Source organism: Bos javanicus, chromosome 3, assembly GCF_032452875.1.
Source record: "Bos javanicus breed banteng chromosome 3, ARS-OSU_banteng_1.0, whole genome shotgun sequence".
Lineage (NCBI taxonomy): Eukaryota > Metazoa > Chordata > Mammalia > Artiodactyla > Bovidae > Bos > Bos javanicus.
The window spans coordinates 14902702-14929072 of record NC_083870.1 but is presented as its reverse complement, the minus strand read 5'-3'; the positions used below and the strand labels follow the sequence as shown (position 1 = coordinate 14929072).

The 26371-nt window shown below is 44.7% G+C and overlaps 2 protein-coding genes across 3 annotated transcripts; one reads left to right on the top strand and one right to left on the bottom strand.

The window, feature by feature from the left end:
* Positions 1-2660: 2660 nt before the first annotated feature.
* On the bottom strand, positions 2661-9328 carry SSR2 (signal sequence receptor subunit 2). 2 transcript variants are annotated; one of them, XM_061413048.1, is made up of 6 exons: positions 9221-9328; positions 8484-8638; positions 7432-7530; positions 6256-6364; positions 4358-4435; positions 2661-3238 (listed from the first exon to the last, which is right to left on the bottom strand). In XM_061413048.1, exons 1-6 carry the CDS (start codon positions 9227-9229, stop codon positions 3128-3130), a joined length of 561 nt encoding a protein of 186 aa, XP_061269032.1. In that variant the 5' UTR covers positions 9230-9328; the 3' UTR covers positions 2661-3127. The 2 variants fall into 2 exon arrangements, with proteins under 2 accessions (XP_061269032.1, XP_061269033.1); XM_061413049.1 differs by having other exon boundaries at positions 9146-9239.
* Positions 9329-15730: 6402 nt separating this feature from the next.
* LOC133245111 (uncharacterized) lies at positions 15731-17676 on the top strand. Its single transcript, XM_061413047.1, has 3 exons — positions 15731-15882; positions 15967-16095; positions 17159-17676. The coding sequence occupies exons 1-3, from the start codon at positions 15808-15810 to the stop codon at positions 17648-17650; spliced, it is 696 nt and encodes a 231-aa protein (XP_061269031.1). The 5' UTR covers positions 15731-15807; the 3' UTR covers positions 17651-17676.
* The last annotated feature ends 8695 nt before the right edge of the window (positions 17677-26371 follow it).

The window sequence follows — 26371 nt, the reverse complement described above, 5'->3', positions numbered from 1 at the left end:
AGTTGTTTCTTTCAAGAATACAGGGGAAACAGCTACCTGTTTTGTGGTGGAGGATCCTCAGAAATCCTGATTAAACAATCCTGTGATGATACAGATGAGGACACAGGCCCCGGAAGGAGGCGTGATTCACCTGAAGTCGGCCAGCGAGTGGGTGGTGGAGGTGAGCGGGGACCCAGCGCTGCTGCGTCTGTGGTCAGCGTTCCTTCCACCATCCTGAGCTGCTCTCTCCAGCTATCAAGCCTTGAAAACTCCCATGCTGTCACCAGGCTGCTTCATTATCCCCAGCTTTTTGGGAATCCTTATCCCCATTTCCCATTGATTTTCTTCAGGTGAAATCCCAAAGCCTAGGATGTAAAAAAGGTGATAATCTTGGCCCTGGCTCCTCCTGGTAGTGGGGCTGGGTGTGGGTGAGCGAGTGCCAGCTAAAAGCCTGCATGACATAGGAAGGATAGAGGGCTGGTTTCCGGGGGTGGAGGGGATCTGGAACACATTGACAGATGGGTTACTATATGTTTTACCTTTAAGGGAGGAAGTTCTCAGGTTGGGTACCCAATCTCCAGAAAGGATGTGGGGTGGGTGCTTACTTTCTCTCTCCTTTGCAGACCTGCACGAAATCTGGAGGTCAGGGTTCCCATCTTCCTAGGGTGGTTTTCACTAGAGTGAAGCACTATCTGCTACTCATCCTCCATTAAATTATCTCACGAAGAGGGCTTAATCCTAAAGTAACTATTCCAGCTAAGTCTCGCCATCTATAGATTTTAGAGGCTCTTCTATTCTCCAACGCCACTGCTTAAGGGAGGCTCAAATTCCACCCTGACTCCAAGGAATTTGGTCTCTCAAGAGATGAAGTATCTGGTTTTGGCCTTTTTCCAAGGTGCCTGTGACCCTGCCTTCACTTGCTTGTCATCTGGGTCAGACCTGGGCTCCCCTTTAGTCTTCTCTGTAACAAGAGCCAGGATGCGAAGTGGGAGTTCTGCAAGGAAAGGTAAAGACTGCCCCAGCTTTCAGAAAAGGAGTACCTCCCAGCACTCAGACTGAGGAAGAAATCTCATATTGCCTTCCCAAGTTATGAAGGTTATCCTAGCCTCTAAACCAGAACTCCTCCTCCTACAGGTTAACTCCTCACTGTTTCCAGCAGACACCACACAGGTGGCAGTGAGTTCCCGCCTCCAAAGACTAACATCTTATAGTGCTAAAGAGGAAGACAATACATATCAAACTAGCTCCCTTTTCCTTCCCTATACTTGTTCTCAACCCCAAGCTTCTGATTCACTGTCCTTTCCCCCATTCTCCTGAGCAGATCCCAAGTCTCCACCAGCAACACAGTGAACAAAAGCAAACACATCCTCCTTGCCTTCTGACCTGGCCAGTCCTGGGGTGTCCGAGCCGCAGGCCCTGAAGGAGGGATGTGAGCTGGTGGAGGGCTACTCCATTCAGAGCCTCCCGTTGTCTCCATGTCCTTTTCATCCTTCAGCCCAGAGGCTCCAACTGCTGGGCGAAGGAAAGGTTAAACCAGTTGGGCAGCACTGACTGCTCCCATACCCCACCAGAATCTAAGCTGAGAAACGGTGGCAGGAACAAAGCGGGTGTTTGTTGGGTTTCTCTCCTGCCGGGGAGGCTGTTCTCGGACCACGGCATTCCTGGGTTGGACAGAGTCAGCTCAGAGTGGCTTCTCCCCACTGCTGCTACAGCCAAAACCCACTGCCTTTCCACAGGCTGTGCTTAGGTAACAACTCGGGGGGTTCAGGCGCTTCGGCCTGGCCTGAGCTCAAAGCAGAGACATTAAAATAAGCTTAAACTTGAGAAAAGCTAAGTCTTCAACACAGGAAGGGCTAGATCAGGTGTAATCGATAGCTTTTCAAAAACAGTCAGTGAAGGGACTTCCTTGGTCCAGTGGTTAAGAATACAGCTTGCAGTGCAAGGGACACAAGTTCAATCCCTGGTCGGGGAACTAAGATCCCACGAGGCAAAGTAACTAAGCCCACATTCCACAACCAAGACCTGACACAGCCAAATGAATAGTTTTTTAAAAATAATGAACTAAATTGCTCTCTGAAGATCTGGGGATATAACAATGCAGACCATCTTTCCCCATTTTCCCTCCTCTACTGTGGAGAGGAGCTCACAAGCAAGGAAGGTTTAGGGGAATATATGGTGACTGGCACAGAGAATCTGCCTGCCAAAGCAGGAGACAAGGGTTTGGTCCCTGGGTCAGGAAGATCCCCTGGAGGAGAAAATAGCAATCTGCTCCAGTATTCTTGCCTGGATGGTGACTGGCACAGAGAATCTGCCTGCCAAAGCAGGAGACAAGGGTTTGGTCCCTGGGTCAGGAAGATCCCCTGGAGGAGAAAATAGCAATCTGCTCCAGTATTCTTGCCTGGAAACTTCCATGGCCTGAGGAGCCTGGCAGGTTATAGTCCATGAGGTTGCAAAGAATTGGACATGACTGAGCGTGTGGTGACTGGTGAAAACAGGGAAACAAGAGACAGAAGCAAAGACGGTCATGAAGGTGGATGGACAGAATGCCTCTGGGGGACAGGACCCACACTCCCCGGAGCAAGGAGGCAGGAGTTCAGCTCACTTGTCCAGGAGCCTGAGTAGTCAGGGCCTGTGTACCAACAGTAACCTGAGTTCATCCAGGTGATGGGGAAACAGACAAGTCAGGGTGGCATTTGTTTTTATTAGAAAACCCCATTTGGTAAGAACTTTCTAAGCCAGTACAGAGACTGGGTAGCCTCCAAGAGTCCCACAGCTTTCATCTTATCTTCCACCCTCTTTTGAGAGGGGTGGTGGGGGATGGGGTGGTGTCAGGCAGCCTCCGAAATGCCCTTTCCTGGACCTCTGAGAGTTCACATAGCCAGCAACACACCCCCGGCACCTCAGTGCTGCAACACAGGGCCCCGAGGTCACGACGGCTGCCGAAGGCGTTCCTGTTTGTCCGGCTTCATGATGGAACCAAAGAGGCGCTCACAGACTCCCAGGCCTAGTCCTTCGCTCTAGTTAGAGCAGGACAGGATCCAGGAGAAGATGGCCAGGGGCTTAAGGAGAAGACACTGCATTTGAGATTCCCTTTGGAGTCTGGAAAGCACCTGGATTTCTTGGGCGGGGAGGGCTGTGGAAGCCCCACTCAGTTCTTCTTGGTTTTGGGGGTGTCATATTTCCTCTTGCTGGAGTACCACAACAGCAGGGGGACGCCAATAGAAGGGAGGGTCATGACCCCGAAGGCTGCCCAGTCCAGCTGTGGAAGACAACAAAGGCCTTGCTTAGAAGCCTGGATTAGGGCACAGGACGGGACTAGGATGGAAGGGTCCAATGAGAAAAGGGAGCAGCCAGCCCAAATAAGCAGAGCGTCAGCAGGAAGGCTCCTCTCTGGCCACTCCGGACACAGAATGGCTCACTAAAGACCACCCTTTCGAGCTATGAAACCAAAGGCCTCACCTGACCCAATCCACTCTGGAAGAGAAGCTTCTCTCTTCCAGACAATCTTTGAGGAGGGAGATGTCCAGGTGTTGCCCTGACAGTCAAGCCTCCTGCAAACTAACTCTGGCCCACACTGCCAGCCTCTCTCTTCCATTCCTCTGCGTCACATGCCGCCCTCCAGCCTTCCGAAACTACCTGCTATTCCTGGACTCCACGCTTTTTCTCACTTCAGAGCTACTCCCTCTTCCTGGGGTGCGTCCCCTTCCTTACCTCCTCTTTAATTAGTGAAACCTCTATCCCCCGGAAAATCCTCCCTGACTCTCAACATCAGGTTAGGTGTTCCCGCTGCATCTCCTCCTGAGCCCTGTGTATGACTGCTATCACAGCAGTTCCCTCCACTGAGGCCTCCATAAGCCCATAAGATCTTCAATGGGAGGGACTGTGTCTTGCACTGGTTTCTCCAAGCAAAGCACAGAAGTGAGCACGTAATTTGGAACCTCATAATTATTCCCTGAAGGAATGAATAAATGAATCTCCTCATTCAGTACTTTAGGCAAATCTTCAAAAAATTCTCTCCTAGACTAGACTACAACAAAGTTCCCATTTAACCTCCCAATGCTTGGCGACTCTTTGAATCTAAGCAGATACTCTTTTCATCCTTGAATTAGACCCAGGACTCCAAGGTGGGGCTTTACTCAAGGCTGAGCAGAGAAAAACGGCATTTTTTTTTTTTTTTGGTTCTGGCAACTGTGATCTCATTGCCAAAAATCTCTAGCCATGGTTAAATCATGATGTTTGATGGCTGTGTGTACCAGACACCAAAAAACAGATATGACAAGAACCAACCAACTATACGTATCTTCTAAGGAGGCCAAGAGGTCTCACAACAAAAAGGGTGTTCTCCTGCCAGGGGAATGATGAGGCCTGCAAAGCTTACAAAATGGGGGGAGAATCTTCGATCAAACTCCCGCTGAGCCAGGATTCCTCCCTGTCCCGGTGCACTGGTAAAGCCGATCTGAAAAGAAGAAAAGAAGGCAAGTCTTCAGCTCTTTCTCATTTGGGAAAAAGGCAGTTTTTCAACGAACCCAGTTCTAAGCAATAGAGTCTTAGTTCCCAAAGGCCCAAGAAACATCCAGATGAGGAAAACTTTTTGAACTAGAGAAGATGGATGGTTCTTTCGTGTGTTGTAAAGATGAGCAAATTAGGAGCCAGGAGACACTTGATGAGCATTTACTTAAAAAAAGAAAAAAAAAAAAGGTAGGCCAGGTATGCTGTGGTAATTAAAGCCAGATCATTCTACCTCAGCCTCAGACTCTGGAGAGAGCTGCTCACCACCACTGGCCCTTCTGCCCTTGGCAGTCATTTCCCCATTCCTTAAGTGGAAACACTCTTCTGTAACTCACGAGCTGACATGAGGCTCCAATGAAATAATGAGAAGGATTCCATAAAGTCTCAAGCCCTACCCAAATGTACATTACCAGAGGAGGGGCTGAGTCTGCCCCACATTCCTTCGTCTTGGAGAGCAGGCCAAGACTTTGGAGCACATGGCAAACAACTTTGTTCTAAAGTGGCAGCTGAGCCTTGACGTCTGTGTCTTTTAACCCATCAAGGACCAGGTGGAACCAGGGAATCCCAAACGAGGTTCTTAAAGCACACAGGATGGAAGATGTGAAAATAATATAACCAGAATTACAAGAATATATTTCCACAGGTTCATAATTCGGAGACTGCAATGAAGGTTTGAGTCTCTTGAATTTCTTATAGTTCTATGGTTGACTATGTTAAGTCCCTTCCCCACTGTGCACTCACTAAGGAGCCTAAAGCCCATGTGTATTTATAAATTCATGACCTAAGCTTTTTGAGGCCTACGACAGTATTTTATTAATCTTCTTTGTATTTCCTATCATCTAGCACATTGCGGGGGCTCAGTAAATGTCTGCTGACCTTTACATCAATCAATCAAAAGACTGTTTACATTGGACTTCTACCCTATATGGGAAACAGAAGGAAATCTAAGACACAGTCCCTCACCTCGAGGCATTTATAATTAAACTGAGAGGTGGGGGTGAGGGAAAAGACCTAGATATAAGAGAGAACTACTGAAGACAGTCAATAATTAAATGTTCAAGCGGCATGGATTTTAAGAGCTACAGACGTTTTGATGCAGTCAATGAATGTTTAGTGAAAGAATGAGTAGGAAAGAGCCATATGAATTGTAAAAGCAGGAGACAGAATCAAGGAGATGCAGTTCAGAACTGGGTCTTGAGAAGGTGCCAGATAATGAAGTGGAGGAGAGAGAGTACTTCAGACAGAGAACAAAGGCAGAGTGGAAACGAGGAGCACTGAGACAGAGGAGGCGCTTGGCCTCATTGGACAGAGGATCCTGGCGGGTAGAGAACTGGAGGGAGAGGCAGAACCCAGCAAGACTACTGAAGGGTATGCAAGGAAAAGCGTGGCCCTGATGGGAGAAGCAGGCGCATTCTAAGCAACGGAGAGACACAGACACAGCGGAGACAGGGAGTGATCTGACGGCAGCATAGAAGGTGGACTGGAAAGGCAAGCATGGTACAAAAGCAGAGGGCACCTGACACCGCACAGAACGAAGGTGAAGGAGAAGGCAGGCAACCAGGCAGTACTCCTTCCTGTTCATTTCACTGCTTGATTTTGAGACTTTATAACATACTTTGAAATATGCTCCTTCCTACCACAATACCTCAAGTTTTGGGTCCTTCTTAACTTCCTCAGAATTTAGCGCCTGCTCTGGAGATTTTCTGCAAGAGACTGCAAAGGAAGGCAGAGCTGAGCCCCAGCCAGCTAAGGGTGTGGGTGACTCACCACAACAGGCCCATCCTCCTGGGCCAGGTATGTCACAGTTGCTGAGGTGAAGTTGAAATAACCAGCCTTGAGAGGGCGCAGGACCACGGTGTGGGAGACGTTGCTAGCACTGACTCAGAGTTAAGGAGGGAAAAGGATGAAGCTACAGTCGTAACAAACTTTCAACTTAGGGACTAAATGCACGTTCACAAAAAGAGTTGCTAACACATGTAATATTTCATATCTAAAATACTCTGCAAAAGTAATAAACACAGGCTTTGTACCTAAGCCTGAAGTGGGTGGTATTATATGATATCTTTTTAATCAAGTTTTAAGAGGTCTATGACGTATTCAATATTGAAATGTTATAAAACAATACAGATGAAAAATTAGTCACTTACGGTCACAGAAAACCTTTTGCTGCCTATAACTGAAGGAAATTCTTGAAAATACAAAACAAAAACAATACAAAGAGAACACTTACCCTTGTCAGAAAATCTAAATATACTGTAACTCACAAGGGAAAAAAATAATCTAAATCAAAACACTCAGGAAGGAACCTTCCCTGATGGCCCAGTGGTAAAGAATCTGCCTGCCAATGCAGGGGACAGGGGTTTGATCCCTGGTCCGGGAAGACAACTAAGCCTGTGCACCACAGCTACTGAAGCCGATTTCCCTACAGCTCGCGCTCCACAAGAGAAGCCACTGCAACGACAAGCCCACGTGCCACCTCAAGAGGAAACCCCGCGTGCCGCAACTAGGGAAAGCCTGCAGACAGCAACGAAGACCCAGTGTAGCCAAAAATAAATGAATAAAGAATGCATTTTAAAAACACTCAAGAAATTACCAGTTGATCCAAATAAGGGGTTCACTGAATAAGAAGAGCCTTTAAAAAGGTCACCCAGATCACACTAGCATCCCACAGAATTTCTTTTAAAAGCACCTTAAAGATATCTGTCTACATTCTCCCAATATGGAATGTTTTAGGGCTTTATAACCTAAACTTCAGGAAACTCCTTCCTCAGGTCCACCCTAAATCATGCACACACAATTGTTACTAGTCTCTCTTGCCACATCTTATCCAGAGAGGTGGCAAGAATGGCCATATACACTTAGACTGATGTGACCCTACTGCTTTGCTGGCAACATCCCTCCCAACATCCCATTAGCCTTCATCAGCCAGTGTCAAGAGGATACGGAGCAATCCGGTCCCATTTGACGTTGAGCATTCCAGAGACAATGCCAAAGTCTTCTGGAGGGAAGGAATCATCAGATAATTCCACATCTAATGCAGCACTAAAGAATGGAGGAAACAAAGAAAGGTTAGTAAGTAATGGCTATAAAATTAAAGCAGTTAGCAATCAAATCTGTCTGCCTGTCCTAAAAAATCAGAACTACAAAAGACAGATATGAGTTACGTAGTTACACTGAAGAATTGCACTCAAGGCCTGGATTCTGGGCACCAAAATAAAATACTCAAAGTATCTAGGAAAGAATGGGCCCGAATCCATTTTTGCCCTAGTTTTTTCTCACGTGTGTGTGTGTGTGTGTATGTGTATATGTGTAAGGAGGGGAAGAGGGGCAAAATGCATATGGAAAAGAAAATTCAAGGAAATAAAGTAAAAGAGAGGACTTTCCTGGTGGTCCAGGGGACGCAGTAATGAGTATCCTGCAGGCCATAACTAAGACCCGACACGAAGCCAAATAAATAAATAAAAAGGAACTTCTCTGGCAGTCCAGTGGTTATGACTCTGTGCTTCCAACGTGGGACACTCAGGTTTGAGCCCTGCTCAAGGAACTAAGATTCCACATGCCCCACAGCGTGGCAAAAAAAAACAACACACAACCCAAAACCCAACCAAACAAAATAAAAGGTCTACTTTTTTAAAACAGTGAAAGACAACAAAAAAGCCAATCTAAGAAAGGAAGCTGAAACTAAATCCCTAAGGTAACAAAGGATTATACATTTCCTGCCTTCTCATTTTCTTCTCCCTATGTCACCACAATTCTTGCTTCTTCCCCACTCTGAAACTCTTTCACGTCAAAAAAGTGGAAGACGGTTTCTTGTAACTTAGATAAGAATATGTCCTCCTCTTCCAAAAGCAGATCCAGCAGTATATTCATTCATTCACTCATGATGTCTGCTGCTGAAAATCTCCCAAAAATAAATCACTGCTGGTCCCTGTTCCCAGCTAGGAAATTTAGGAAACCTGAAAAGGACCCAACCTATAGCTCCAGTGCCTCCTTACCTTGAGCCAACATTGTAAATGTTGTACTGTAAGGTCAGGTCTCGCCCCTCCACAGCATATCTGTTCAGCAGTGATTTGGAAGCCAAAAGCCTGGCTCCTTCCTCTGCTTGAGTGACAGCAAATAGAGCCAACACCGCGAATGCCAGCAGCCTCATCTTTGGAGAAAAAAGCAAAGCGAGCAGTCAGTCCAAGCACGTAAAACCACCAAAAGCTCCCTGACAGCTCTTTCAACCTCTGTCAAAGCTCTTTTGAGTCTGTCAAAGCGGCAGCCCCTCCCAACATAGCAGTCTCTAAGCCACCTGGGCCCTGGATGCTCCCTAACTGGCAGGATCTTCTGAGAGGACTCTATGAGCCCACGCTCCTTGGGCTGCCGGATTCGGCCGATCTCGGACCCACAGCAGCCTCTAGCTTTCCTTTACGCAGAAGCACCCCACGGCTGCTACCTTCCCTCTGGTCCTCCTCCACCAGCTCCCCTGGGATCCCACGGCGCGCTCGCGGGGTCCTCCCCCACGCTCTTGCATCCCACCCTCCATCCTTTCCCAGGGATCCCATTCGTCCTCGCCCTCCACATCCCTTTCTGGGGCCCTTCGTGGCCCCAGTCCCCTCCCCCATTCTTGCCAAGATTACACGTCCTCCCGCCAGCATGCCCTCTCCTCCCTGACCTCCTGGAGCTAACTTTTAGCCGCTGAATGTAGTGAGGACACAAGATTCCCCTGCTCCCACTTGTCGGGACTCACCGTGCACATCCCCCAAACCCTTTCAGGGGCCTTCAAAACCGGAAGAGAGCGTCAGCACCCGAAAGACCGGAAATAAGCTCTGGCCGGAAGCTTGGTTGCTCTTCTCGATGCCTACTGGGAGTTGTAGTTCTTAGATAAGCCCCACCTTTCCCTTTGTAGTGCCCGCTGGTCTCCGGGATGCGACCGCTCCTAGGAAAGACTTATCTGTGCACCCTCGCTCTCTTTTTTCCCCCTTCTTTCCTTTCTTTCTTTCTCGCTTTTATCATTCTGCCCTCCAGAATGACTTTTCAATCTGACTTGCCGTTACTGTGGACACCCAGCTCCTGACTGTTTTGTGGAACTGACAAATCTAGAGATTAGAGTCGTCTGTCTAAAATCTATCTATCCAGTGTACTGTCAAACTGGAATTAGAGAAAAGCTATTTCTCTTGGGGCTACCACCGTTCTTTGTATTTCCAGCCGAGAAATTTGGTCATCCCATGTATCAAATAAGTCACCAAGCCCTGAACTTTCTTTAGAAGCCCTTTGAAGGGGATTTCAAAGGGCTGCGTAGGAACCTGGAATGTTAGGTCCATGAATCAAGACAAATTTGAAGTGGTCAAACAGGAGACTGCAAGAGTGAACATAGACATTTTAGGAATCAACTAACTAAAATGGATGGGAATAGGAGAATTTAATTCAGATGACCATTATATCTACTACTGTGGACAAGAATCCCTTAGAAGAAATGAAGTACCCATCATAGCCAACAAAACAGTCTGAAGTGCAGTACTTGAGTGCAATCTCAAAAACAACAGAATGATTTCTGTTCATTTCCAAGGCAAATCACTCAATATCAGTAATCCAAGTCTATGCCCCAACCACTAATGCTGAAGAAGCTGAAGCTGAATGGTTCTATGATGACCTACAAGACCTTCTAGAATTAACACCAGAATGATGTCCTTTTCATCATAGAGTACTAAAATGCAAAAGTAGGAAATCAGTAGATACCTGGAGTAACAGGCAAGTTTGGCCTTGGAGTACAAAATGAAGCAGGGCAAAGGTTAACAGAATTTTGCCAAGAGAACGCACTGGTCATAACAATCACCCTCTTCCCACAACACAAAAGACAACTCTACACATGGACGTCACCAGATGCTCAATACAGAAATCAGATTGATTATATTCTTTGCAGCCGAAGATGGAGAAGCTCTATACAGTCAGCAAAAACAAGACCAGGAGTGGACTGTGGCTCAGATCATGAACTCTTTATTGCCAAATCCATATTCAAATTGAAGAAAGTAGGGAAAACTACTAGACCATTCAAGTATGACCTAAATCAAATCCCTTATGATTATACAGTGGAAATGACAAATAGATTCAAAGGATTAGATCTGATTGACAGAGTGCCTGAAGAACTATAGGCTGAGGTTTCTAACATTGTACAGGAGGCAGTGATCAAAATCATCCCCAAGAAAAAGAGCTCTAGGAGTTGGTAATGGACAGGGAAGCCTGGCATGCTGCAGTCCATGAGGTCGCAAAGTGTTAGACACAGCTGAGCGACTGAACTGAACTGAAGTCCCCTGAAAGTATATCCTTTCTTCTTTTCTCCTGTAACTGCTTTAGTTTATACGTGTTGCTGTTGCTATTTTTCATTGCAATAGTCTCACTTTCTTGAGTATTTCTCTGCACATTTCAGTCAGCTAGTAGACAAACTTCCCCAAACAGCATTTTGACTCTATGTTCAGAGGATGGATAGTGAAGTTAGGCAATTTTGAATTCTGTATTCAAATCTCTGTTCTGTCACTTAAGAGTTTAGGTAACCTTAAGGCAAGTGTTAACTTCTATAAGCCTTGGTTTCCAAGTCTGTGAAATGAGATAATTATAGTACTCTCAAAATGCTGGAGAATAAAATAGGACGATGTATGTAAAACTCTTAGCATATTGTCTGGCACATGTGTGTGCTCCATAAATGGTAACTATCAATATTGCTGTTATACATCTCCATTGCAGCATGAATTCATTCAGTATGCAATTACTGGGCACATAGTTGTGCCTGGCACTGTTCTAGGTACTTAGGATATAGAGATGAACAGAACAGGTAAGGTTTCTACTTTCTGGGGGCTTAACATTCTTGTAGACTAATACACATCACCTGTATTTGCTTTAGTAGCCCCTTCATTCACCGTTTCCCAGAGCTCCTTGAGGACAGGTGGTCTGTTTCCCATTGCTTAGTGTCATGCCTCAGCACACAGGATGTACTCCAGGAATGACTCACAACAAATCCTCTACACACAATCTCCTACTTCCTTTGTGTGTGGCTTCCCTCAAAAAATTCTCTGTTGCCTCTCTTTCCTATTCAAATCCAAGCCCTTTTTCAGGGCCTCGCCCTAGTCTCATCCCCGCCCTAGTCTCATCCCCTCTGGGAAGCCATCCTTGGCTTTGCCAGACTGCATTGCTCTTTTACAGCAGCACCACAGTGACATGTTGTAGGTTTTTGTTTGTTTTCTGGTTGCTTCTGATCTGGAAAGTTCACCTTCATGATTAGGTGCAATTTGTCTAATATACATTTATCCAAAGATCCTACAGTGATGCTGAACACACGGACGTGCTCAAGAAATATCTGCTGATTGGAGGAATCCTCATCATTTCTGTTTACAGTCTCCCTATTGAAATCTATTCTGACTAGAGGGGTGGTTTTGAGAGTCGATTGCTGGGAATTCCCTGGCAGCACAGTGGTTAGGACTCCACGCTTCCACTGCAGATTCAATCCACACAGTATGGCCAAAAGAGAGAGCGAGTCAGTTGCTAAGGGAGATGTTTCTGTTGAAAGACTTCCAAAAGAATACAAGTTTTTCTTTCCATCCTCATGGGGACCCCAAACCAAGAGCTTGAGTAGAACTTTGTTAGATGTTCAGGGCACTGTGTGCTAGGAACAGAGGAGGGCAGAGCCAGCCTCAGGCTACCTAGGGTGCTTACTGTGCCCCCAGGATGGTGTCACTGGCTTTATGTCCTGTTTCTTGGTGTTTAAGACAGAGCCCAAGCTGCCCACTGACTTCTCTTTTGGGATCTGCAACAAGAGGGCCACCAAGAGAATGTGTGACCAAGCTGAGAAGGAAGTGGCAAACCGCTGTCCAGCTGGTGGCTAAGCAAGCACTCAGAAATAGAGCCATGCTGTCAAACCTAGGGGCCTGCAATGGACATAAAGTTAGCCAGAAGGACACTCTGTAAGTGGTAATGGAGTGAATATGAACCACGCCACTTTTCATGAAATATCCAGAATCAAAGTTATTACAGTAAATTTGCAGCAATCTTTTTTTTTTTACATTCATTTTTTGATTGTGATAAATACACATAATATGAAGTTTACCATTTTAACCGTTTGAAATGTACATTTACATTCACATTATTGTACAGCCATCACTACCATCCATCACCAGAAATGTTCATCTTCCCAAAGTGAAACTCCATACCTGTTAAATACTAACTCCCGGGGCTTCCCTGGTGGTCCAGTGGTTAAGACTGCACATTGCAATGCAGGGGACACGGGTTCGATCCCCGGTTGGGTAGCTAAAATCCCACATATCACACAGCAGCTAAGACCCGTGCCACGACTACTGAAGCCCAAGTGTCTAGAACACATGCTCTGCAACAAGATAAGCCCACGGCAACAAGAAGCCCACACCACAACTCTAGGGTAGACCCTGCTCACCGCAACTGGAGAAAAGCCTGCACATAGCAGTGAAGATCCAACGTAGGCAAAAATAAATAACTCAATGCTAACTCCCTTTCTCCTGTCCCCAGCCCCTGGCAATTACTATTCTGCTTTCTGTCTCTATGAATTTGACTAGTCTAGGTACCCCATGTAAATGGAAACATTTTAAAAAATCGTTTTTAATTTACACAAATATTATAGGTTTATAGTCTTATTTTAAAAAATCAAACAATAATGAAATAGTGGGTATAAAAATAGTGGATATAAATATCAGGATGCAAACTCAGATGTTTAAGACATGTTAACTTCCTTAGTTTTCTGCAATCAAACCCAATTTCGTCTTCCAGCCCCTGTTCCATTAGGTAGCAAGGACTTAAATCTTTATTTCTGCAGGGACTCCCCAGCCATTCTCTCCAGAGGTGCCTCTAATTTTCTAGAGGGCTGCTGATGTGCTACAGGCATGGAGAGAGGGGATCAAATACTTCTGGTGTTTGGTCATCAATACTTGTCCTCTTTGGCATCCACTGAGACTTCCCGAGCCTGTCCCCAGGTGTGAGTTCACACAGAGCACAGGTCATCCCCCTCAGGCTTATCCCAGACCTCCACAGGCACAGTTCTCCTCTCTCTCCCTCTTCCTTTTCCTCCCTCTGCTTTTTGCCTTTTCTTTTGGGCCACACCACTCACCATGCAGGATCCTAGTTCTCTGACCAGGGACTGAGGCCAGGCCCCAGCAGTGAAAACACCAAGTCCTAACCACTGGACCACCCTTAGCCCCTTCACCCTTTTTTGTTTGTTTGTTTTCAATATAAAGACATGTGGCATGCTTTATTGAAAAAAAAAACCAACTTCAGAAATAGTCCCTTCACCCTTTTATTCCCCGCTACCCTCATCTCTAGGAATGAGGAGCTATTTTAGCATAAAAGCAGATCACTCTTGTGCTCTGAGAGATGGTCTCTATTAGCAAGAGAGCAGCGTGTTGGTTGGTTGGTTTACAGATGTCACATTCTGAAAAAGACACAGCTTGACTCACTGTGGAAAATTCTTAAAGAGATGGGAATACCAGACTACCTTACCTGCCTCCTGAGAAATCTGTGTGCAGGTCAAGAAGCAACAGTTAGAAATAGACATGGAACAATGGACTGGTTCCAAATTGGGACAGGAGTACGTCAAGGCTGTATATTGTCACCCTGCTTATTTAACTTATATGCAGAGTACATCATGCAAAATGCCAGGCTGGATGAAGCACAAACTGGAATCAAGATTGCCAGGAGAAATATCAATAACCTCAGATATGCAGATGACACCACCCTTATGGGAGAAAGCAAAGAGGAACTGAAGAGCCTCTTGATGAAAGTGAAAGAGGAGAGTGAAAAAGCTGGCTTGAAACTCAACATTCAAAAAACTAAGATCATGGCATCCAGTCCCATGCCCTGGAGGAGGGCATGGCAACCTACCGCAGTATTCTTGCCTGAAGAATCCCATGGACAGAGGAGCCTGGTGGGCTACAGTCCATGGAGTCACAAAAGAGTCAGACGTGACTTGGCGGCTAATCAACAATGTACCTTTCACTTGATTTACCAGCTGCTAACATTTTCTCCATTTATATTTTCTCTCTACATATAAAGTAACATATGTTTGCATACACACATGTTATACATTCACATATACATTTTTTGAACCATTCAAGAGTCAGTTGCATATCATGACACTCCATCCCAGTGTACGTTAGCTTGTATCTCCCAAGAGCAGGAATATTATTTTCCATAAACCCAATGAACCCAAACAGAAGGTTTGACACTGATAACACACTGTTTTCAGGTTTAGAATCCATATTCAGTTTTTGCCAAAATGCTATTTAAGACAAAAAAAAATCTAGGATCCTATCAACAAACCGACTTTGCAGCATTGCTTTAATCAATAAATGTGTGCCAATTCAATGAAATGAGTTTCTCCCAGGGAGAGTTGTGGACAGAGAAGAGAAATGCATGAAAGATAGAGCCTTTGTTACTACCTTCAGAGACTGAGAGGATGGCAGGAGAAAAGGGGGAGAAGGCTCAGTCAGAGCTCAGGCTCTTGAAACAGACACTGAAGGGTCTCCTACTAAGTCCTTGGATCCTTGAAGATCTCAGACAGGCCTGGCCACCCAAAGTGGGTCATGGACTATTTTCTGCTCCATGCCAAATTTCTCTCTAGCAGATGCAGATTCCAGGGTGGATTCTGGAATCTTTATCTTCCATGTCTTGGTGCCCTTTGGGGTTTGGTCCCACTTTTTAGGATTTGGTCAGTGTTTTTTCTTATTTCTTTCTTTATTTTCTTTGGGTCTTTGTTGCTGTGCCTGGGTTTTCTTTAGTTGCAGGGAGCAGGGGCTACTCTCTAGGTGAGGGAAACGGGCTTCTCCTTGTGGGCTGTGGGTGAATCGGCTTCCGTAGCTTCAGCTCCTGGCCTCTGAAGCGTGGCCTTGGTGGTTGTGGTGGACAGGCTTAGTTGACCCACGGCATGTGGAATCTTCCCAGACAAGGGATGGAACCTGTGTCCCCTGCATTGGCAGGCGGATTCTTCCCTCCTAGACTACCAGGGAAGTCCACAGCGTTTCTTCTTAAGCTCAGTCTTCTTACTCGGAGCCCTGGTCGGGGCGGGGGGAAGGGGGATGAGCAAATGCAGCCTCTTCTTGCTGAGAGTGAAGGAGAAGGAAGGGTGTGTATGTGTGCGTGTATGCGTGTGCACCCTCTCAACATCCCTCAGAGGAGCCCTCCTTGAACCTATGAGCCTGGGACCCCACCCTTCTATTGCTATGACAACCGCTTCTATGAGGACGTAGGGAGTAAAGAATTGTGAGTGCGGGGTTAGAGAGGGAACGCACCAGAGTCTCAATGCGTTAGTGATCATAGAACTTTATGATAATGAAGAAGAGAGATAATATGTCTCTGTCTTCGAATCTCGAAGTAGGAGGGCAGGATGGGACACAGCAGGTGCAAGGCAGGGTGACTCCTGAAGTTCTGCCTGTGTGTGAGCAGTTCCACTTCTAACTAACCTCTCCTTCTTCTTCCCTTTAGGAGGTTAAAGAAGCTTGGGGATCCCCAGGGGTAGAAAACCCCTCCTTTAACACCACTGATATATCCTTGACACCCATCCACAGCTTCACTGATGACCTAGGCTATCAAGGGAGCCAGGACCTGACCAGCGTGAGTACCCCTCCTCTGGGGTCTCCCACCCCTTGCTCTACCACCGTATGGGCATCTTAGGTCACTGACCTCCCCTTTGATGTTCTGTGGCAACCTTCCATATCTTGTCTATGTCCTTCCAATTCACATTTTTACTAAACATGGCTCAAATTGACTCCTTCCAGGAAAAAATACCAACAGTAATAGTAGTCACAGCTTATATCCACTGAATACTTACAACATGCCATTTTATGAAAATTTATCTCTCATTTAAACTTCATAAGAACCCTGTACGGTCAATACTATTATTATCCCCATTTTTCAGATGAGGAAATGGAGACAAAGGTAAATTAAGTAACTCTCCCAAGATTGCCTAAAAGATGCTAGAGTCTGAGCTCAGTTTGTGTGACTCAGAATCTCACACACAAAACTGCCTCCGGCTAGCTACTCCATTTTTATGAGTGTGCTCCATTGTACCTTCTCAACATTTATACGCTGTTGAACACACTTGATATATGAACTTACTTGCTTGTTTATTTGGGGGAGGGTTTAAATGCTAGCTGTAATTTTGTTATTGAGCTATAATTGACATACAATACAACTATACATATTTAAAGTGTACAACTTTATGTTTTGACAATGTATGTGCTTGCAAAACCATCACCACAATCAAGATAATAAACAGATCCATCACCTTCAAATAGGAACCGCCTGGATTTCTAGAACAGATAAATTAGAGGGTTATTACCTAACTTCTAAAGGGATTCTTTAACCAAAGCATTTGAATCCTTTTTAAAATAATGAGCTATCATTGGATACACTTAGAATATGCCTGTGTGTCCTTGGCTGATACTGCTTGGTAACTTCTCTTGGGTCATTTTAAGCGCATGTCTTCCCTGGGCAGGGCAGTCTAAAGCTGTGCTTCCCGCTCTGTACTCACCAGCAGGTGGGTGCTTGGCTTAATCTTTCCCTCTGATCTCAATCCTTCTCTGCCTCACTTCCCCCCCTTAGACTCGAAGTCCCATATGTAATGGGATGGGTCAGTGGAGAGCACACTTCATTCCTTGCTCTCGGATTCTTCAAGGAAGAAGATCCCAGCCTTGTTCCAGGCAAGAGACAGAAGCGGAATAAGATTGCCATTTTCCGGATGAGGAGAAATAAGGTGAGGGAGGAAGATGAGAATGACAAGGAGGATGAGGAGGACAAGGCAGGGCGCTCTCCTAGGGTGAGACGGAAGCAACACACATACTCAAAGACCCGCCAACCAAAGCAAAAGGAGAATTCAGGCATCTCGGAAAGTAACTTGAACACGACTGTCTCCAATACCAAGTCATCTCCCTGGAGTATGATGGAGTTCCGGCAATACTTGTGTATGTGCTGCCGAACTAAGCAGAAGTTAGTGGAGGAGAACAAAGCATCAGATTCCAAAGAAAAGAGAAACCCAGATGAAAAGGAGAATGGAGTCACAGGTTCTATTAACGAGCAAGCGAGGCAACAGGCTCCCGAAGGAACTCCAGGGGAAGTTCCAGGCAAAAGCCAGGAGAACAGAGAGTGTAATCCGTCAACTTGTAAATAAAGCAAATTTTATTTTTATGGATGGTATGTACGAACCCAATTGATGATCTTAATTATTTTTGTAGATGTATCCACTTTCTTCCTCCTCATCCTCCCCTTTCATCTCTCTGAACATCTTCTCATCCTTTCTAATACTATGTGAATTTCCATCTCTGAAACGTGGGGCTAGTGTATGGGTGGGTGAGACCTGGAGAGGAGTCAGGAGGCTTCTGAAACCCTTGAGGCCTGCAACTCCAGGAAGGTGAAAAACAGCCTGAAGAGAAGAGTCTTGGGGTAATTAATGAGGGAGGCTTCAAGGCCTAGCTTTCCGGGTTTCAACCCCAGACTTGTCTCAATTTCTCCCTCATAACTCTCCGCTCTATATAGCAAAACTTTTGAGCTTCTGATTGTAGCAAATAAGAAGATCAGCAAAAAAACTGCCCGAAGGGATTCTCGAGGCCATTTTCAAGATTGCCATCACGGCGACAAAGTTTAAGACTAGCTTCCAAATTTATATTGCCATCTCACTTTTCCTTCCTTAGTTTGAGTAAAGAAGAAAAAAAAAGAGACAATTTCCCTCCAGGTTCTATCTTCTCCCTTCCCCACATATTCACTAATCATTCAGAAGGAATCTTAGAAATCAGGAAAATATCTCAGGGCAGATTCCCTAGAAGCTGAGCCTGAGATGGAGGTTCTTATCAAGGGTTTTATTGAGAGATGTTCTCACAAGAGGGAAGGTGGATGAGGGAAGCAGATTAGGGCAGGGCAGAAAGCTAGGCAGGTTTGTTAAGAGTTAACAGTTAAGTCTGTGTCCACCTGATCCCTGAGAGCTATGACCTGTGGGTTACATCTCAAAACTGGTTGCACTTTTGAGGCAGGGGGTTGGCCTTTTGTAAGCCCATGTCAGTCACTGTGGGCTGCTCGAGGTTCTCCAGTGAGGTAGCCTCCCTGCTGACTGAAGGCAGTTCTTTGGTGAAGGACTGTGAGCTGTTAGTCATCAACTCCATAGCAGCTGGAAATGGGTGTGTGGCCCCATAAAGGGAATCTGGGCAGGGCAATTCTGTAATTCATTGAAATTCTTGTGTTTCCCAGGATATGCTTAATTTTTGTAAATGTCCCAGGTGTGCTTGAAATATGTATTACAGTAAAGTGCGTAAAAGTTAACATAAAAATGGAGAAAGAGCAGCTGTCCTTACAGAAGAACTGCAATGAACACATTGAGAGATAGAAAACCACTATTAAAACATCAAGAGTCATAATTGTTGGAGCAACACCCAACCATGGAAGGTGAAATTAATGGGTAAAAAATTGAGGAGAAACAGGGTACTTGCACAGTCTTGAAGTACCTCCTTCAAGGTATTTATTAATTACATAGATCAAAATAATAACTTTACAAGCAGAAACGCAGTAGATCCCACCTCCTTTTAACTAAGTTATCAAGGTTAACATTGCCAATGATAAGACATGTTGACATTGTGTACCCCTGATATGATGTGCTGAGAAGGCTCACATGTCAAAATGCATAACCTCTGTCTAAGCATGAGAAATATCAGACAAACCACCAAACTGAGAGACGTTGTACAAAATGATTGACCGATACTCCTCAAAAGTGCCAAGGCTCAAATAGATATATAGTTGTCAAGGGGGAGGCAGGATGAGGGAGGAATAGATTGGGAGTTTGGGATTAGCAGATGCAAACAATTATATACAGAATGGATAAACAACAAGGTCCTACTGTAATCCTACTGTATAGCACAGGGAGCTATATTCAATATCCTGTATTAAACCATAATGGAAAATAATATTAAATATATATATATGAAACTGACCACTTTGCTGTACACCAGAAACTAACAAAACATTGTAAATCAACTATACTTCAAAAAGTAAATTTAAAAAATGATTTAAAAAATATTTTTAGCATGCCACATTGCATGTGGGATCTTAGTCCCAACCAGAGATTTAAACTGTGCCAACCTGCAATGGGCAGGCGGAGCTTTTGTTGTTTTTTTTTTTTTGGAAGGGGGGAGTCTTAACCACTAGACAGCTAGTATAGTTCCTAATTAATGAATTTTAAAAAATGTTCACCACAATCCCGAAAAAAGAGTGCCAAGGCTCTGAAAGACTTTCACATAGTAAAGGAGACTAAGGAAAGTGGACAATTATTAATAAATACAATGTGGGATTCTGGATTGGATCCTGGAACAGAAAGGACAAAGTGGTAAAGGTCAAAGAAAGTCTGTAGTTTAGCTCATGTTATCATATCAGCGTTAATTCACTTTGGTAATTTTACTGTGATTGTGCAAGATATTGGGCTTTCCAGGTGGCACACTCTCAAAGAACCTGCCTGCCAATGCTGGAGATGTGTGTTGGACTCCTGGCTTGGGAAGGGCCCCTGGAGAAGGAAATGACTGCCCACTCTAGTATTCTTGCTTGGAGAATCCCACAGACAGAGGAGCCTGGCAGGCTACAGTCCATAGGGTCACAAAGACTCAAACACAATTGAGCGACTAACACACACACAGACACACACACGGAAATCACAAAGAGTCAGACACGACTGAAGTGACTTAGCATGCACACATGCATGCAAGATACTAACAATAAGAGAAGCTGGGTGAAGAATATTTGTACTATTTTTGTAATTTTTCTGTAAGTCTTTCTCCTTACAGAAGAACTGTAAGGAGAAATAGTTCAGTTCAGTTCAGTCACTCAGTCGTGTCTGACTCTTTGCAACCCCATGAACCATAGCACGCCAGGCCTCCCTGTCCAACACCAAATTCCAGAGTCCACCCAAATCCATGTCCATTGAGTCAGTGATGCCATCCAACCATCTCATCCTCTGTCATCTCCTTCCCCTCCTGCCCTCAATCCTCCCCAGCATCATGGTCTTTTCAAATGAGTCAGCTCTTTGCATCAGTATTGGAGTTTCAGCCTCAACATCAGTCCTTCCAATGAACACCAGGACTGATCTCCTTTAGGATGGACTGGTTGGACCATCCATTTGAATTGATGTTCAAAAGCATCAATTCTTCAGCACTCAGCTTTCTTTATAGTCCAACTCTCACATCTATACATGACCACTGGAAAAGCAAGGAGAAATAAGGACAAAATTATTTCAAAACAAAACATAAATGCTCATTCTAAGAAATCATAGCAATCAATCCTCAGTTCAAGGAATAGGACATTATCGGTACCCTAGAGTCGGACACGACTGAAGCAACTTAGCAGCCTCCTTGTTAATCACAGATTCTTATTTCCCATGGAGGTCACCACTGTGGTGAATTTTATGGTAATTACTTCAAGGTCCAATGCTGTAAAGAGCAATGTTGCATAGGAACCTGGAATGTTACGTCCATGAATCAAGGCAAACTGAAAGTGGTCAAACAGGAGATGGCAAGAGTGAACATTGACATTTTAGGAATCAGCGAACTAAAATGGACTGGAATGGGTGAATTTAACTCAGATGACCATTATATCTACTACTGTGGGCAGGAATCCCTTAGAAGAAATGGAGTAGCCATTATGGTCAACAAAAGAGTCCAAAATGCAATCTCAAAAACAACAGAATGATCTCTGTTCGTTTCCAAGGCAAACCATTCAGTCTCACAGTAATCCAAATCTCTGCCCCAACCAGTAATGCTGAAGAAGCTGAAGTTGAATGGTTCTATGAAGACCTACAAGACCTTTTAGAACTAACACCCAAAAAAGATGTCCTTTTCATTATCAGGGGACTGGAATGCAAAAATAGGAAGTCAAGAAACACCTGGAGTAACAGGCAAATTCGGCCTTGGAGTACAGCATGAAGCAGGGCAAAGGCTAACAGAGTTTTGCCAAGAGAATGCACTGGTCATAGCAAACATTCTCTTCCAACAACACAAGAGAAAACTCTACACATGGACATCACCAGATGGCCAACACCGAAATCAGGTTGATTATATTCTTTGCAGCCAAAGATGGAGAAGCTCTATACAGTCAGCAAATACAAGACTGGGAACGGACTGTGGCTCAAATCATGAACTACTTATTGCAAAATTCAGACTTAAATTGAAGAAAGTGGGGAAAATCACTAAACCATTCAGGTATGACCTAAATCAAATCCCTTATGATTATACAGTGGAAGTGAGAAATAGATTTAAGGGACTAGATCTGATAGACAGAGTGCCTGATGAACTATGGATGGAGGTTCGTGACATTGTTCAGGAGACAGGAATCAAGACCATCTCCAAGAAAAAGAAATGGAAAAAAGCAAAATGGCTATCTGAGGAGGCTTTACAAATAGCTGTGAAAAGAAGAAAAGCGAAAAGCAAAGGAGAAAAGGAAAGATATAAGCATCTGAATCCAGAGTTCCAAAGAACAGCAAAGAGAGATAAGAAAGCCTTCCTCAGTGATCAGTGCAAAGAAATAGAGGAAAACAATAGAATAGGAAAGACTAGAGATCTCTTCAAGAAAATTAGAGATACCAAGGGAACATTTCATGCAAAGATGAGCTCGATAAAGGACAGAAATGGTATGGACCTAACAGAAGCAGAAGATATTAAGAAGAGGTGGCAAGAATACCCAGAAGAACTATACAAAAAAGATCTTCATGACCCAGTTAATCACGATGGTGTGATCACTTACCTAGAGCCAGACATCCTGGAATATGAAATCAAGTGGGCCTTAGGAAGCATCACTATGAACAAAGCTGGTGGAGGTGACGGAATTCCAGTTAAGCTATTTCAAATCCTGAAAGATGATGCTGTGAAAGTGCTGCACTCAGTATGTCAGCAAATTTGGAAAACTCATCAGTGGCCACAGGACTGGAAAAGGTCAGTTTTCATTCCAGTCCCAAAGAAAGGAAATGCCAAAGAATGCTCAAACTACCACACAATTGCACTCATCTCACATGCTAGTAAAGTAATGCTCAAAATTCTCCAAGCCAGGCTTCAGCAATACCTGAACTGTGAACTTCCAGATATTCAAGCTGGTTTTAGAAAAGGCAGAGGAACCAGAAATCAAATTGCCAACATCAGCTGAATCATCGAAAAAGCAAGAGAGTTCCAGAAAAACATCTATTTTCTGCTTTATTGACTATGCCAAAGTCTTTGACTATGTGGATCACAATAAACTGTGGAAAATTCTGAAAGAGATGGGAATACCAGACCACCTTACCTGCCTCTTGAGAAACCTGTATGCAGGTCAGGAAGCAACAGTTAGAACTGGACATGGAACAACAGACTGGTTCCAAATAGGAAAAGGAGTACGTCAAGGCTGTATATTGTCACCCTGCTTATTTAACTTATATGCAGAGTACATCATGAGAAACGCTGGGCTGGAGGAAGCACAAGCTGGAATCAAGATTGCCGGGAGAAATAGCAATAACCTCAGATATGCAGATGACACCACCCTTATGGCAGAAAGCAAAGAGTAACCGAAGAGCCTCTTGATGAAAGTGAAAGAGGAGAGTGGAAAAGTTGGCTTAAAGCTCAACATTCAGAAAACGAAGATCATGGTATCCGTCCTATCACTGCATGACAAATCGATGGGGAAACAGGGGAAACAGTGATTGACTTTATTTTTGGGGGCTCCAAAATCACTGCAGATGATGATTGCAGCCATGAAATTAAAAGACTTTTACTCCTTGGAAGGAAAGTTATGATTAACATAGACAGCATATTCAAAAGCAGAGACATTACTTTGCCAACAAAGGCTGTGTCAAGGCTATGGTTTTTCCAGTAGTCATGTATGGATGTGAGAGTTGGACAATAAAGAAAGCTGAGCGCCGAAGAATTGATGCTTTTGATCTGTGGTGTTGGAGAAGACTCTTGAGAGTCCCTTGGACTGCAAGGAGATCCAACCAGTCCATCCTAAGCGAGATCAGTCCTGGTGTTTATTGGAAGGATTGATGTTGAGGCTGAAACTCCAATACTTTGGCCACCTGATGCGAAGAGCTGACTCATTTGCAAAGACCCTGATGCTGGTAAAGATTGAGGGCAGGAGGAGAAGGGGACGACAGAGGATGAGATGGCTGGATGGCATCACCGACTCAATGGACATGAGTTTGGGTAAGCTCTGGGAGTTGGTGATGCACAGAGAGGCCTGGCGTGCTGTGGTTCATGGGGTTGCAAAGAGTCGGACACGACTGAGCGACTGAACTGAACTGAATGAGTCTTTATTCATTGTATATTCCCGAGGAAAAGAAGGGGAAGGGAAAACAGTCAGAATGTGTGTTACAAAATGATAGCAAGTGGGAAAGGAAGTACCCGACACAACAAAATCAACCATCAAATAAACACTGCCCAGATGGGGTTGCCAAAGCCCAAGAGGGCTATGTTTCCTGTAGTTTGGGAATGAGAGGAAAGGATGAAGGAAAGAACAGATGGGTACATGCTTTTCTACCCCCTTTCCTCATCATAAATTCAAGATTTCACACCTATGGCTTCTAGCAGTAAACACGGAGTTATATTCATCCATCTTCTATTAAACAATCTTGTCGCCTATTGGATATCAATTTCTCGCACCTGCATAAAAGTTCCTACTTGACTTGGATATACATTCATCTTTCCTTTTGTGGTCTTCTAACCCCACTTTCTACATGGAAAACTCCCCCATTGCTCCTGTCTACCCTCAGACTTGAGATTAAAATAGGTTTTAATCCATCCAAAGACAGCAGTCTGCTTAGCGTGAATCACATCAAGGAATGGTCATGACTCAGGAGACTGGGAACAAGGGATGAAGAGTTCCTAGCTTCTTCAGGATTTTTGCACAGATCATTTAAACGCAGGCACCCCACAAATTAAATATACAGGTGTATGGGCTATTTTAGGGGACACAAAGGTGGACATAAGAGGGGGTAGGAATCTAGTTTTTAGGACAGACAATCTTGTTCAAAATAGGAAATAGGGGAAGGGGAAGACAAAAGAAAGTGTGGGTCAAGACACCCTACTTCAGGAAGAGGGGCCCCCAGGCTTATGTTTCAGATCTTTTTGCCTGGTGCAAAACCTTTTGTCAAAGATGCTCTGGCTATTTTTCTCAAAATGGAAAGAAGTTTGTAAACAATAAAACTCTAAAAGAACATGGAGAAGACCAACACATTATATTTACACAAACTATACCACCCAGCAATCGCCAAATCAGCTACTTGTGAGGTCCTACAAAGCCCAGACAAATGTTATAACTAGAGGGGGAGTAGCAGTTGGGGGAGACAAGAACCCAGGCTCAGACCCACATCACCCAATGCGTGCTATTGCATTTGCCCCTTTACAACACTATGAGGTAGGTTTGCAGGGATCTCACAGCATGTAAATGAAACTCCCTTTTTCCCTTTAGCCACCATACTAGTCACTTCTGCAGCAGGGCAGGACCGTGGCTCTGGGAACCACGAAGAAGCCATAGCTGATGGTCTCCCTGGAAGACAAGCAGGAAATGCCCAGAATTGTTTAAAGTTAAGGATCTTGTCCTTGCTTCATGTATCCAACCCTGGGCAGCTCAAAATGGGTACAGAGACATTGCTCTTAAAACCTATCTTTACCAACTCACGTTTTTTATTAAAAAAAAAAACACACATACAATATACCCTGCTGTGCCTGGTAAAGTGAAGTGAAGTTGCTCAGTCATATCTGACTCTTTGCAACCCCATGGACTGCAGCCTCCCAGGCTCCTCTGTCCATGGGATTCTCCAGGCAATAGTCCTGGAGTGGATTGCCATTTCCTTCTCCAGGGGATCTTCCCAACCCAGGGCTTGAACCCGGGTCTCCCACACTGTAGACAGACACTTTACTGTCTGAGCCACCAGAGAAGCCCGCTGTGCCTGGTAGGTTTAACCCAATCCAGTGAAGGATGGATCTGATATGTAAAGTGAGTCCTGTGCCCTGGGATTAGAGGTCTAGAATGGGATCCTTTATCACACCTACAGAGGACCTTTGCCTAATCTTAGCTTCCCCTCTCTGCTTTTACCTGGCCCAGCCTTTCCTAACCTCTCTGCACCACCTCTCCCTATTCAAACCAATTTCCAATCTTTCAGTAGAAGACTAAGTCATACAGCAACCCAGTAAAAACCTAGTCTCTTATGAAACATTGAAGATGGAGGGGTTTCAAGAGGACACCACAGCAGAAAGTGAAAATGAAAGTCACTCAGTTGTGTCTGACTCTTTTCGACCCCATGGACCATACAGTCCATGGAATTATCTAGGCCAGAATACTGGAGTGGGTAGCCATTCCCTTTTCCAGGGGATCTTGCCCACCCAGGAATCAAACCCAGGTCTCCCTCGCTGCAGGCAAATTCTTTACCAGCTGAGCTACCAGGGAATCTGGCATAAAAGCCAGCTCTAACTGGCAAAAATGAGGTAGTTCAATAGGCTATACACTTCAAGTAGTTGTTCTCTCTGGTGATAGAGCAACAAAAAGCATTCCTATCGTGCAGACCCAGAGCTCCTGCCAACTCACCCCTGAGATTGCTCACATACCTGAGAACACAGTGCAGGTATGGGGTCTTAGATGAAAATATACAAGAATACAAAACCAGAATATTTATATATCATGAAAAAATAGTTAAAATACACAAGATACGTCATTCCCCAAGAACTAGTGTGGTTGGAATCCTGGAGAAAGAAGGACCCAAGGCATAGTCACCAAGGGCAGCAAATAAATAAAATTGTATTGGTCCTGAATGGGGTGGGAGTGAGCTTAGAAGCACCAGGACTGCAGCTGTTTCTTCAGACCATCCCTTTCGCCTGTCATCACAACCCACTGCTTAGGACAG

Coding starts and splice junctions, on each gene's coding strand:
- LOC133245111 (XM_061413047.1), top strand. CDS start 15,808: ATGATAATGAAGAAGAGAGATAATATGTCTCTGTCTTCGAATCTCGAA. Junction 15,883..15,966: donor GGCAGGATGGGACACAGCAG/GTGCAAGGCAGG, acceptor TCTTCCCTTTAG/GAGGTTAAAGAAGCTTGGGG. Junction 16,096..17,158: donor GGAGCCAGGACCTGACCAGC/GTGAGTACCCCT, acceptor GGATTCTTCAAG/GAAGAAGATCCCAGCCTTGT.
- SSR2 (XM_061413048.1), bottom strand. Junction 4,436..6,255: donor AGGAGGATGGGCCTGTTGTG/GTGAGTCACCCA, acceptor TCTTCTTTTCAG/ATCGGCTTTACCAGTGCACC. Junction 3,239..4,357: donor GAAGATTCTCCCCCCATTTT/GTAAGCTTTGCA, acceptor TGTCTTCCACAG/CTGGACTGGGCAGCCTTCGG.